The sequence below is a fragment of the Cyprinodon variegatus genome, unplaced genomic scaffold (assembly GCF_000732505.1).
Source record: "Cyprinodon variegatus isolate N-32 unplaced genomic scaffold, C_variegatus-1.0 Scaffold164, whole genome shotgun sequence".
Classification (NCBI taxonomy): domain Eukaryota; kingdom Metazoa; phylum Chordata; class Actinopteri; order Cyprinodontiformes; family Cyprinodontidae; genus Cyprinodon; species Cyprinodon variegatus.
The window spans coordinates 660,039-672,649 of record NW_015150617.1 but is presented as its reverse complement, the minus strand read 5'-3'; the positions used below and the strand labels follow the sequence as shown (position 1 = coordinate 672,649).

The window sequence follows — 12,611 nt, the reverse complement described above, 5'->3', positions numbered from 1 at the left end:
TTTGGTTTAGGGGCTGAAAAGAATTTTGTTTGGCCAGAAAATATTGGGACCTCTCAGGTGGAGTGAGGGCTGACATCATGGTTCCAAGATTATCTAGATCCCCAGAAAGAAAGTGGGAAAAACAATAATGTTTGGATCAGAGGTTTAAAGAGCAATAACTGAGCTCTGGATCTTGAGTTTTTCAGAACAGTCCAGCTGATTTGTAGCTGTTGGATCCTGATCCCTCTGCAGTAATAAACTCTGAGTTACTGCCTCATTTTTCACTGACCGACGGGAATAAAAGCCTGATGGGAGCTGGAGCAGTTCTGACCCTGTTCTGGCTGTTCGGATCCGATCCGATTGTTGGGAAATCTGATGTTCTCATAATGAGCTCAGAGGAGGAGGAGCGCAGACCGGAATCAACTTCTACTTCCTACTTTATGAAAAACACCATCACTGCGTTTGTCACGCACCTTTCTGCGCCTTTTACGCACTTTTCTAAGCCAGATTCTGGGGAGTCCGACTTGGTTCCGATTTGCTGTCATTTCTTTTCGGATCCCATGGATAATTAAAACTGATCGTCTGGCTTCAGTCAGTCTAATTCTTATTCGGGGTCGTTAATCACCGGGACACTTTGGAGGAGTTCCCGGACCACCCAGACAGAACCGGACCCGGTCCACCGCTTCATGCTTACTGCGGCTGTGGAGCCCTGATAGGCGGTTAATCAGCAGAGCGCCGGTGTTTGGGCATAACACCGGACTCCTGCTCCTGGGAGGAAGGCAGGAGGAGTCCCGACGGTCCGATCCGGTCCTGGTTCTGGTTCAAACAATTATCCGGGTCCTGATTAGCGCCGAAAGGTTCATCTTGACCAGACCGAACCCATCTACCTGCAGCTAATGTAAGTCTCCTCTTTTTGAGCTGTTTTATCTTAATAAACCGTTTTTTTTAAATGGAACCTGGCACTGATTACTGTGACTCTAAACACCGTGATAGTTTTTAACCATTAACTGTTTTTTTTTTTTCGTTTTTTTTTTTTTTTTTTTTTGTACTTATTTGATATGAATCCAATAAGAGTTATTGATCTGTTATAGATTTATTACAGAGTTCTGTACCGGTTGTCACATCAGATCTGAAGCCGCAGAGCGGATCTCCTTTTAAAAAAACAAGAATTTAACATTTATGCAGATTTTTGTCCGGTAATTCAGGATGTAAAGTAGAAATGCGCTTTCTATTTAAAGTTTCCAGCTGTTTCTAACCTTTCGGCATCCATATAGTACTCAGTTTCACGTTCTTCCGATTTTAGACATTTTAATAGAAGTTTTAGAGAAAGCATATTATGAAAGTTTAGATTTAATCATAAAATTTGGATAATTTCTTTGAAAACGATCAGGCTGAATAATTTTGTTTGAACGTGTAATAAAATTTTATTTTAGTGGGTTTTTTTTTTTTTTTTTAGAAAGCAGCTTTGGGAGTAAATGGAAGCTGTATTTTAACAGTGACAGCAGGTTTTTTCTATCTGTTTGTGCTTCTCATCGATCCACCCTCATAATCAGATTCCAGAGTCAGTTTGGGGACTGCAGAGATCAGCAGAACAGCTGCAGCCTCCTCATCCTCATCAGATCTCTGAATTAATGGCAGCAGGAAACGCCTGGTGAAGCAGCAGCTGCTGCAGACTCCCTACAAGTTAAACCTGCTGGTTTATAAACAGAAAACTCTTGAAATGATGGGATGATTGTGGTCCAAGCTGAAGGAGGTTTCACTGAGGATGAGTAATAAACTTCCTGGTCTCCCATAAACACACACACACACCAGAAGGTGTTCCACTGTTGGTTTTATTGAGCTCCTTTTGGCATGAAGTGTGCCATGATGGATGGTGTTGTTGGACAGCTCTGGTTCTGTATGTCCCTCCAGGGATCCACTTACTCTGCCTGATCATCCTCCGTGACACATTATCCCTCTGTCTGGATGCTCCGGTCTCACTCAATCTCTTTCCTCACTGTTTTCTGCTCAAACGTCCTAACTGAAGGTGAAAAATTCAGCAAGCTGAGCGCTGAATCCATACTGGGTTCTGGAAGAACATATGGCTGAAAAAATGGGTTTAATTCTGCAGTAATAGGAGTCAGATTTCAGTGATGGGAGTTAGAGGCCTCTCTGTGAGGGGAAGCGGTGGCTCCATTGTTGTCGCAAGAAAACAACACTTTTTTTACTGGAAATAAAAAGAAAACAACTTATTTTAAAACAAAGGTTTTGAGAGTAACTTCGCTCTATTCTCAGATGGTATTTTTCTTCCATCTTTTGTTATTTTATTTTTCAAATTTTGTTTTCGCATTTTGTTTTTAAAGATTTTATTTTTGAAACTTCTGTCTTTCAGATTGAGTTTTAAGAATTACCATTAAAAATGCATAACATTTGAAAAATGAATATATATAAAAAAAATTTGAGAAAAAGGAATAAACAAAGAAGCAACAAATTTAGGCTTTATTTAATGTTTTAATTCTGAGTTGCACTTTCTATCCATCCATCCATCCATCCATCAGTTTTCTGTCATGCTTCATCCCTGCTGGGGTGCTAGTGTCTATCTCCAGCTGTCTACGGGCGAGAGGCGGGGTTCACCCTGGACAGGTCGCCAGTCCATCGCAGGGCAACACAGAGACAAACGGGACAAACAACCATTCACACGCACACTCACAACTAAGGAGAATTTAGAGAAGCCACTTAACCTAACAGTCATGTTTTTGGACTGTGGGAGGAAGCCGGAGTACCCGGAGAGAACCCACGCATGCTCAGGGAGAACATGCAAACTCCATTCGGGAATCGAACACGGAAACTTCTTGCTGCATGGTAGCAAGGCAGTGCTACCCACTGAGCAGCTATGAGAGTTGCATTTTCTTTTTAAAATTTTCATTTCCAAAAATGATGTGCAACAATAATGCCTCTCTAATGGAAGATACAGGGTTTCCCGGGTCATTAAAAATAATTAAAAGTAATTAAATTATTATTTTTTTAAATGAAAGCCTTAATTGGCATTAAAATACATTAAATTTTATAATCGTGGCATTAAAATACTTTGGAAAAGAAGCGTGAGGAGGAGAAAAGGCTAGAGAATGGGGGAAAAATGCTAATTTGAACCAAAGTGGCGGGAAAACGAGGAACTCGGGACATGGCTGCAGCCTGTCCACGGTGAAGATAACGAAGGATTTATATATATATATATAAGTCATGGGTACTTGTTGATGGCATTAAGATTATTTCTAAGAGCATTAAAAAGCATTAAATAAGAGTTACTCATTCATGTATAAACCCTGATATAGAATATGGGGGGGAATAAAGTTACAGAACTGTAACTAAATATTTGCTGGATTAAAATCTTGCAAAGCCGAGTGGATCTGAATTCTATGACCCTGTACCAGTTCACATCTGTTTCTAACAAAAAAAAACAGCCATCTTATCTCACTGAGCTGTTTGGGTTCATCTGGTTTTTTATTCAACCAGCTCCAGGATGAGGTGGAACCAAGACCCAAAAGAACCTCAACAGCTGGTTAACAAACCCTGAGAAAAGATCTTTCAAGCCACTAAAAGCTTCACAAACCCTGTAAGGTTCTGCAGGAACTTTGAGCAGAATCATAAAGCTTCATACCATCAGAATAAAAAATAAAAAACAAATCATTAAGAACAAGTCAAGCTGTAAACAGGATCTGGTTCCAGTTTGAACCAAACATCCAGATTTATTCCAGTACTTAATGAGGTTCTCTTCATCTCTCCACAGGGCGTCCTTCGTCCTCCTCTTCCTCCTGGCTGTGACGGGCGGCGCTGTGTGTCAATCCAGCGATTCGACAGGTAGGTGACAGGTGGGCGGGCCCGTGGGTTCTCATTAGAAGGTGAAGTCAGTGATCTGAGTCACAGAACTTTTACCTTCTCATCTAATTTCTCCCTAAACTGTTTCTGGGTCCAAATAATCCTCAAAAGTTGGACGTGTTCCTGGTTGCTCTGAGCTTAATGAGGAGCAGAGCGTCTCCTGGAGGCAGGAGGCTCATTTATAACGCGGTGGGAGATGGATGGAGCTGCAGGAAGATGACGGGAAGAAAAGCTGCATGGATTCTGGGAGAACGACCCGCTCACAGCAGGACGGGCCATGGAAGAGCTGGGCTCCACCCGACCCGACCTCAGCCGTTTGGAGCTCTCGGTTAATGGGAAGAACTCTAAAAGCTCCACTCCCTGGAAGGTTGGCAGCTGTCTGAGATGTTTTCTCAGAACCAGGGTTTCTGATAAAGATATCTGGGCGGAAGCAAAGTGACAAAGCTTCTCAGAATCACCTGCTGATGGGTTAAATCCAGCAGCAGCAGTGAGGATGGACCCAATCAATACCCTGACTGCATATCGATTTTAATAACTTTAATGCACTGGTTGTTTGCTTTAACAGCAATGCCAGCACCAGATGGAAACTCATTAATCTTATCGACTTGTGTTGGAATCAGGGAAAGAAATATTGATCCAACTGGAAAAGTTTAAGGCCTCCAGCTGGTTCTATGGCTTCAGAAACCCAAAGATCCAGCTTAGAGCTGGTTCCACCAGTTTGGATCTGGACCGGTTCAGCGGCTGTGTTGGACTCCCATGATGCATCTCTGCTGCTTTGGTTCTGACACCTGCAGACCACATGCAGCTCATGAATAACCAATTTTTTAAATTGTTTTAAAACACTTTAAGCATTTCTTTTCTAGTTTTTTCAATTTTTACTGCATTTATGATGGAAAGGTGGATTTATTTCCTTCCTGTGCTGAACGTTGTTTCCTCCTGGTTCCAGATAAAATAAGTTGGATGATTAATACGGGCATTGGTAATGTCTGCAGCAGGAGGAAGGATGACATGTTGGAGACGGACGGATGTATGGGTGGAGGGATTGCTGTTTGGATGGGTGGATGGTGCTGCATGCAGGGGGGGTGGGCTTTTAATAGAAAGACTAATACTCCAGCAGGGAAAACCTGACAGGTCAATTACCAACACAGGCGCAGCCGATCCACTCTGGTCAGGAGCTGCAGAGAGGATCCATTAATCTGGAGCTCAGCGTTCAGGATCCACAGGACCAGCTGGGCTGAACCCGTCCTGGACTGTGGAGCTTTAATCCTGAGCAGGAGGCCCCTCTGCAGCTCCACCTCATCAGTTATTTGGTTTTATTTGGTTTTTGTTTGTGATTTGCATCTAAAAGGGCTGCAGCCACCTATGGAGTTAATCTATGGCAGGGGTCCGCAACCCAGATTGCTCAAAGAGCCATATTGGACCAAAAAAAAACAAAGACAAACCTCTCTGGAGTCGCAAATATGTAAAAGCCTAGTGTATATATAAGCCTAGTATGGCAACACAGGCTCTAATTGTATTATCCCACTATAAAAAAGGACTATATAGGCTTAAATATATAATAAGAATTCATGATTACATGTTTATCTGGAGCAAATGTCACATAGAAGCATGAGGTGAGGGAGGAGCAGTGAACGCTCTCACAGCGCCCTTCAACGCGCTGTTTTGGTACATTGATGAAATTATAGAAACACAATAAAGGAATCTTTCTATGGTGGACGTGACATCCATCAGAGCAGTGCTCTCTAACCTTGAAATCCCACATCCTCCGTCACCAGTGTTCCTTGGTGATATTTTTATTACGGGGATTTGGGGGTGGATTACATACCTGCAGAAGAGCGCTACCTTTTCAATCTGTGGACGTTTTTTTTCCTGCTTGAAACCAAACTAGAAGCACTAGTGGAGTTTGGAGATGCAATCTATTTCTTAAATCTATCTTTGCGCTCCTCTAATTTATCCGGAAGTTCTGCAATCACACTTTTTCTCTCACTCCCAACTTTATGATCAGCTCCATATTTAGCCTTCCCTGGAAATGCATATCCAAATTTATCTTTTTATTATTTGACAAATTCTCGTGCCAAAGCAAAAATGCAGGCAATCCTTCCGCATTGATAATGAAAGCAAATGATTCGGTCCTTTCTTCTTTGAATCCTCAGTTCTCATCAGGTATCTTCCTGTTTTTCCCTTTGGGATCCATGGTCCGAGCCCCCCACCCCACCCCCGCTGCCTTTGCCTGGCACCGCGCTGCGCTGAGAGATGTGTTGCAGGCTTTGGCCACTGATCTCTATGGCTATGACGCACATTTTCATTGAAATAAATGTTTACTTATATTGTTTACATTTATTTATTATACAAATGTTTACAGCATTGGAAAACATAATGAATTGCTGTTTAACCTTTAACCATTTTAAAATAAACAAACCAAAAATTTTCCATAAATTTTTGAAAAAACTCTAGGGAGCCGCAAGGGGGGCGCTAAAGAGCCACATGCGGCTCCGGAGCCGCGGGTGTCCGACCCCTGATCTATGGAGTTAATCTATGGAGTGAATCTATTCCATTATTTTTTCAAAGAACATGTTTTGTAAAAGAAAATGGAAAGAAGTGCATTCTAGATATGAAATTCGGAAACATGTTTTAACAAAACAAGGTTTTGGGACTAAATTAGCTGTTTTCTTAGATTTTGTTTCAAATCTTATTAGATTTATTTTTTTTAGTCTGTTTTTGCCTTTTTTTTCAAATGGTATTTTTTTATTTTGTTTTTAAATTTTTTTTTTTTTCGGAATGGTATTTTTTTATTTTGTTTTTAAATTTTTTTTTTTTTCGGATTGCATCCTATGAATTACATTCTTTTCAAATTGTGTTTCACAGATCAGATTCTCTTTCTTCAAGCCAAATAGAAACACATCCAGATGTGCAGATTGACCAATAAAAATGTTTCTACTAACATCTATGCAGACATGCTAACTCCCGATTTGGGGAAAAAAAAAAGGCGGTTTGTAAAGCTTAATTTAACTTGATAATTAAATTGAAAAACTAATACAGTTTGAAACAAATTTACACTTTTCAATGTTTAATTTCTGCATTGTATTTTTTTCTAACTTTCAACAATTTTTAAATGTCTTCTTTGCAACAGTAATGGAACAAAATCCACTTCATACCAATCATCCGTTCACAGGAAGATCCTCTCTAATCATCTCAGTTTCATCTGTACAACAGCAGAAATAGCTGCAGATTGCTATATTGTTCTTATCTTTTTTTAGAGCTTGTTTCCTGAAGATGTGCTCAGATTCCTAAGACCTACAAGAGGAAATCTTTCTCAAAACAAATGTTTGGAGGAGTTAATTTTCTTGAATTGGTCTTTTATTGGTTTGGAGTCAAACTGGGTCTTACTGGTTAAATGTCAGTGAAGGAAAACTACTTTCTCATCTCTAATACCTTAGAGGATGTGTTGAAAGATCCCCAAACTCCCTGAGGATGTTTCAGGACATGTGGAAGATGTTTTTTGAGGTCTTTGGAAATTTCTCATAGAAACAGAATTGCTTACACCGTCTGAAACGCAAACTGAGTCAGTCGATGTTTTGGTTCTTCATGAGCGGCTATTGAAGCGTATTAGTTGGTTTCTGTTATTCAGATTCTGCTTTTGGGTTCCTTAGAGCAATGGAGATATAAACTTTCTGTGATCTCTGTGTTAAAATGTTCATGCAGCCTCTCCCCTGCCTGCTGTCATGCTGTGCGTTTTGGAGGCGGCGTGGCGTCGGGACGTTTAAAGGTTTCCTATCTGTATCATCATTCCCATCCTCGCTTCCTGTATCGAACAGTTGACTCCCTCTCCGGTCTAATTAACCTTTCCCTGATGAATGAGGATCATCTGTGTTTCCCTCCAGATCATTTTGACTGATTGGCTTCATCTTTGAGTCGGGGAGGAAACCATCAGTCAGAAAATCAATTGGAAGGGAATTAGTCGGCGCTAATTTAGGTGATTGATCGCTGGTTCAAATTCCCAAAGCGACTTTTTGCAGGATCACTTTCTAATGCCCCATTAGTGAGGAATGTTCCATCCTATTATGGGATGTAATTTGTGCAGACTATAAATAATCCAGTACTGATTGAGTCCAGCCTTGTATCTGTGTTCTTTAATCTAGAAAGAAATGATAAAGGAATGCATAGTTTGGGTATATTTTACTGCACTATGCAGCAATATGCTGATGACGCCTTTGTGTTTAAGAGAGAAACTGATTATTTTTTATTAAGGTAAAAAAGGTTGAATATTTGCCTGGTTTAGGAGATGAATGCTGGTAGAGACCTTTGAACAGACTCAGGATCTCGATGTAAGGTAGAGGAACACGCTTTATTGCTGTTCTTTGAGATGATTGTTCAAACCTCGGATTCATTCTGCTCCTTCAGTCCAGTTTAAATGGAAGATATTTAAGTTCCATTAGGGCATCCTAGCTTTGATTGAGAAAATATGCTAAAATCCAGAGTACTGGGTCTTTCTACCGTCCATTTACCTGCGCCATCCAGGTCAGCCATGTCTCTTGGCCAGAGGACACATTAAAGCGAGGCGCCATCTTTAATGCCGGATATCCTTGAATTGTCTTACAGCTGGTGCGTCATCAGGAAGGGGTTTAGTGAGAAGGCTCTGGCTCTTGGAAGCAGATCAAACTTCACCATCTTGTTTTGAATGTTAGCAGAAGCTGAGGAGCCAGGTGGTTGTTCTGACTCATTGTTGTAGCAGCTTATGGTTCATGTTTAATCCGCTACAATAAAGGGAGGTGTTCTGTGTGCTTCTCTGATAACAAGCTGGAGCTTGTAAACCCTTTTAGATGGAGCTCAGCAGGCACTGAATCATTTTCTAGAGTATAAATGTTTCAGTTCCAAACTTCTAGTTTCAGACTTCATTCTAATTGCCAACACTATGTGCAGTGAAGCTCTGGGAGAGGCAGGCAGCAGGGTTTCCCAGAAAATCCCAGATAAAGCAGAGTGTTGGGATGTTTGCAGTATGAAGGTCAGGGTGAGGAACCCTGGACTCTCTCTCTTTGCTCTCAGATGTTTATTTGTTTTTTGATGGATTTGAACAGATTAAATGAAGCGGTTCAGGAAATTTGCAAATCTGATCCAAACTAAGGAACCTGGAGTCGATCCGGAGACTGAAAAGCAGCTTTGGTTCCCTCACACAGGAGGAGTCCCGCTCCTCTGGCAGATGTTCAGAAAATCATCAGGAGTAACTTGTGATTTATTTCTGTGGTTTATCTCTGACGTCACCTTTTATCCGAATCGCTCCTTCAGTTATTGGACTTTAACACAGAAACTTTCAGTATTTTCCTTCCTTACTGATCACAGACCTCCTTCAGTCTCAATCAATTCCAAGATTAAAAAAAATGCTAAAAAAAAAATGTCATCAAATATTGGTTTTATTACTGATAAAGAATATGACCTGAGGCCTTGTCCACTCAAAGACAAACGTGTTTTTATAAACAGCTTAGAAAAGTTGCGTCTAAACAAGTGTACATAGAAGTAGTTATACTTTACTCTACTTTTTGCTTAAGAAAAATTTTTGTCCAAGTATTGCTACTCCTAATAATGTAAAGATTTCTGGTTACTCTACCCACCAACATTAAGTTGAGCTACTATATGATCAGGTGAAAATACAGGAAATAATGTCACTGAAAGTTCTTAATCCTTTTCATGACATATTTATTGCCCTCTTTAAGGTTGTGTTAAGAAAAAAGTTTTGGAAAATAGCTTTTATGCCAAAATTTGCTTATTCATAATCATGTTATTTAGTTTGTATTTCCAGAAAACTCTTTCAACATCATTTTAGACATTAGGTCAGAAGTTAGGAGCCAACAATGACTCAGTAGTAGAGATGCAATCTGACAAAGTATTTGTTCTATTTGTCATTTCCAGTTTTTACTTTTACTTTTGTGAAGAAATTAAATAATAAAGTAGAGCTACTTTTATATGAGTAAAATTTTTTCCATTTTCTCCCCATCTTTGGTTTTGTCATACAAGTTATCAGGTCCAGTAGGACGACCCAGACAGAACAAAAGCTGTTATTTCAGCAGAGCTCCCTCAAAGGAATTTAAAGTGTTTGAACCCCAAAAAACACTTGCTTGGACGCAGACCTGAAGCCTGTTTCACCCTGATTCCCTCTTTCCAGAACCACTTTGTCGGCCCGTTCCACTGGGAGTGGATCCTGGCGCGGGCAGATGTCCATTCTGTCCTGAAACGCTCTGGGCTCCCTCAGGAGGAGCTGGGGGGAACGGCTGCATAGATGGATGATTGTAATTTCTTCCCTCAGCCTGAGCTTCGATAATCGGATCAAGATGGATGGATAAAAACATACGGAGCGACGTGTTGTTATCAATATCTAACCCTCTGCTGCAGACTTAAAAGCTTCTCTTTACATTAAATGGATTTCTGCAAACGAAGGGACGTCTTATTAGGAGAACTGTAACCATGACAACGGTTCAGAACCCACTTCAGGCAGGTTTTAGAGTTTGGACCTGCTGCATAAGCTGGGGGTTCAGTCCAAACAGCCGTAGACTGATGGAAACTCTTTGGGCTTATAAAGCTGAGTCTCCTACATGGGTGGTTCTGTTGACCCAAACACATCAAAGCTCCAGTTCAGTCATGTTTTTGTTCAATAAAGAAACTCAGCTCAGGTTTTATTCTACTAACTTTCAGTATCTAGAGGACTTCAATCTGAGTGGACAGCTAGTTGAAGGCATGGCGGGGAAAGTGTCATGCTGTGGGCCTGATTCCTTGTCAGGATAGAGATCAGGAAAAGTGGATGGACCATAACTTGGACTGGAAGAACTGGGTCCAATTGAAGTTTTCAGTCTCTGGTTGTTCTTCGATTTTATTTTTGCTGGAATCTTCATAGTAAACGGGACATAAAACATCTGCTAAATGTGTCCCACTGTCCTCCTGTCTGCCAGAACCCATGTGTTACGACTGGGGCGAGTCCAGTGAGGGGGCGGTGTCGGTTCTGGACGGCGAGGCCGGTTCCATCTCCTGTCCTCTCTTCTCTCATCCCTCCGTCTACAACTACACATCAGCCCAGAGCGCCGGACACAACCTGTTCTGGTACCGCCTGCTGGAAGGCCATGACCTGGAGCAGCCCATCCCCTACAGGTAACCATGGAAACCAAGTCCCTCTGTAATAGAAATGCTGCTTTAATTATTATTTTTTAGGCCAGTTTTCTGCATATTATTCACTGTCCTGCAACACAAACCCAATCAGTAGATAACTGGGTTTCACCTGCTGGGAACACGGGCCCTTTTCCTGCCCGGACCTTGGTTCTGCATGTGTAATTTAATGATGAAGAGCATCCTAACGATTTTCCTTCCAGAAACGATGTATTGGTGTTTGTGAGACGGGCGGTTAGGCCGGCGTCGCTCAGGACGTGGGAGTTTGTTCTGATGTCGCTCTAATTGGATCGTTTCTGATTTATTGTCTGTCTCTAATGTGATTGTTGCTCCGCAGCCCGCGCCTCAGCAGAGACAGGGAGAGACTGTGGCTGCAGCCGGCCGTGGCCAACGACACGGGGCAGTACATCTGCATGCTGCGGTAAGTCCACATCCTGCCTGTTTGGGTTTCTCTGGCAACAGACCGGTTCTGGTCTGCAAAACTTTCTCCTGGAGGTTTTAAAACAATTGAATGTTTCCTCTACAACCATCTGGGTTTTACTGGGATTTTATTTAACATTTCATCATAAACTGGTGCAGAACTGGGAAGGAAATGATTTAATGTTCTTAAGAATTTTGTTCCTCTGGACTCCGAGCTTTAAATCAGAACCTCAGCATCACAGAACCTTGGCTTCAATTAACCCGACTTCCACCACTGAGACACAGCTAAACATCCGGCATGAGAGATTATAAACCAGAAAGAAATCTGGACTCTAAATTGTTCTGGTTCTGATCTGTCATCACAGACAGAAAAGCTGACAGATTCAACTTTCGGAAAAGATTCTAGTAGAACTTGATTTTGGGTCGGTCCATAGACTGATCTCTGGTTTCATCTAGAGGATTCTGAGATCCGCTGCTTTGAACTGAGCAGCTGACCGAATGGATCAACCCATCCTGTGACAGCAGTGGGTGTTACCCACTCTAAGAAAAACAAAGCATAGAGTTCTACACGGTTTCTGGGTCATGGTCAGGTTTCGTCAGTGAGGGTACCACAGAACCATCAGGTTTGACTTCCTGTCCCTCCTTCCAGCTCAGACGGACCGCCTCCATCTGCTGCAGTGATTAAAACATTTTTTTTTAAAGACCTGTTTTGTTCTGACATACATTAGGTTAAATATGTTATTACAACAACCCACAGTTTGATTTTCTGAAATAAAAACAGGAGTAAAGTTAGAACAAAAAGTGAACAGGTTTTAAATGAATCTGCTTGATTTGAGGAATTTTGTTGTTCCTCCTTTTATTTTGAAATAGTTGAAATAGTCTTCACAAAAACACTGTAGAGATTTTCAAGCATAAAAATCTTTGATTATTTGCATCCCTGCACTGGAACTAGTTTTTCCTCTTATACATTAATGGACGTTTCTCATAGTGGAGGCGCCGTGACTGTAGGGACACAGTTTCATCTCAGCTACAGACAGTGAATGTTTCACAGAACTTAATGTCCAAAAACTGATTAATCAGTGATTAATTAATTCTGCCTGAATCAACTTTTAGGGACAAAATAATTCATCCATACAGCTGAGATATCACAGCCAGCACGAAGCACAATACTGCTAGCCACCTTGAAACTTGTTCATACATTAGATTCT

The 12,611-nt window shown here is 41.2% G+C and overlaps 1 protein-coding gene across 2 annotated transcripts in view; it reads left to right on the top strand.

Annotated features, from left to right (window-relative positions):
- The first annotated feature begins 311 nt into the window (after positions 1 to 311).
- Positions 312 to 12,611, top strand: part of il1rap (interleukin 1 receptor accessory protein) — a 26,453-nt gene continuing 14,153 nt past the window's right edge. The window contains exons 1-4 of one of the 2 annotated variants that reach the window (XM_015378106.1): positions 312 to 877; positions 3,746 to 3,816; positions 10,773 to 10,968; positions 11,321 to 11,404. In XM_015378106.1, coding sequence (XP_015233592.1) covers positions 876 to 877; positions 3,746 to 3,816; positions 10,773 to 10,968; positions 11,321 to 11,404 — 353 coding nt within the window. In that variant the 5' untranslated portion in view covers positions 312 to 875. The remainder of the gene's footprint in view (positions 878 to 3,745; positions 3,817 to 10,772; positions 10,969 to 11,320; positions 11,405 to 12,611) is intronic. The other variant, XM_015378107.1, reaches the window with a different exon arrangement.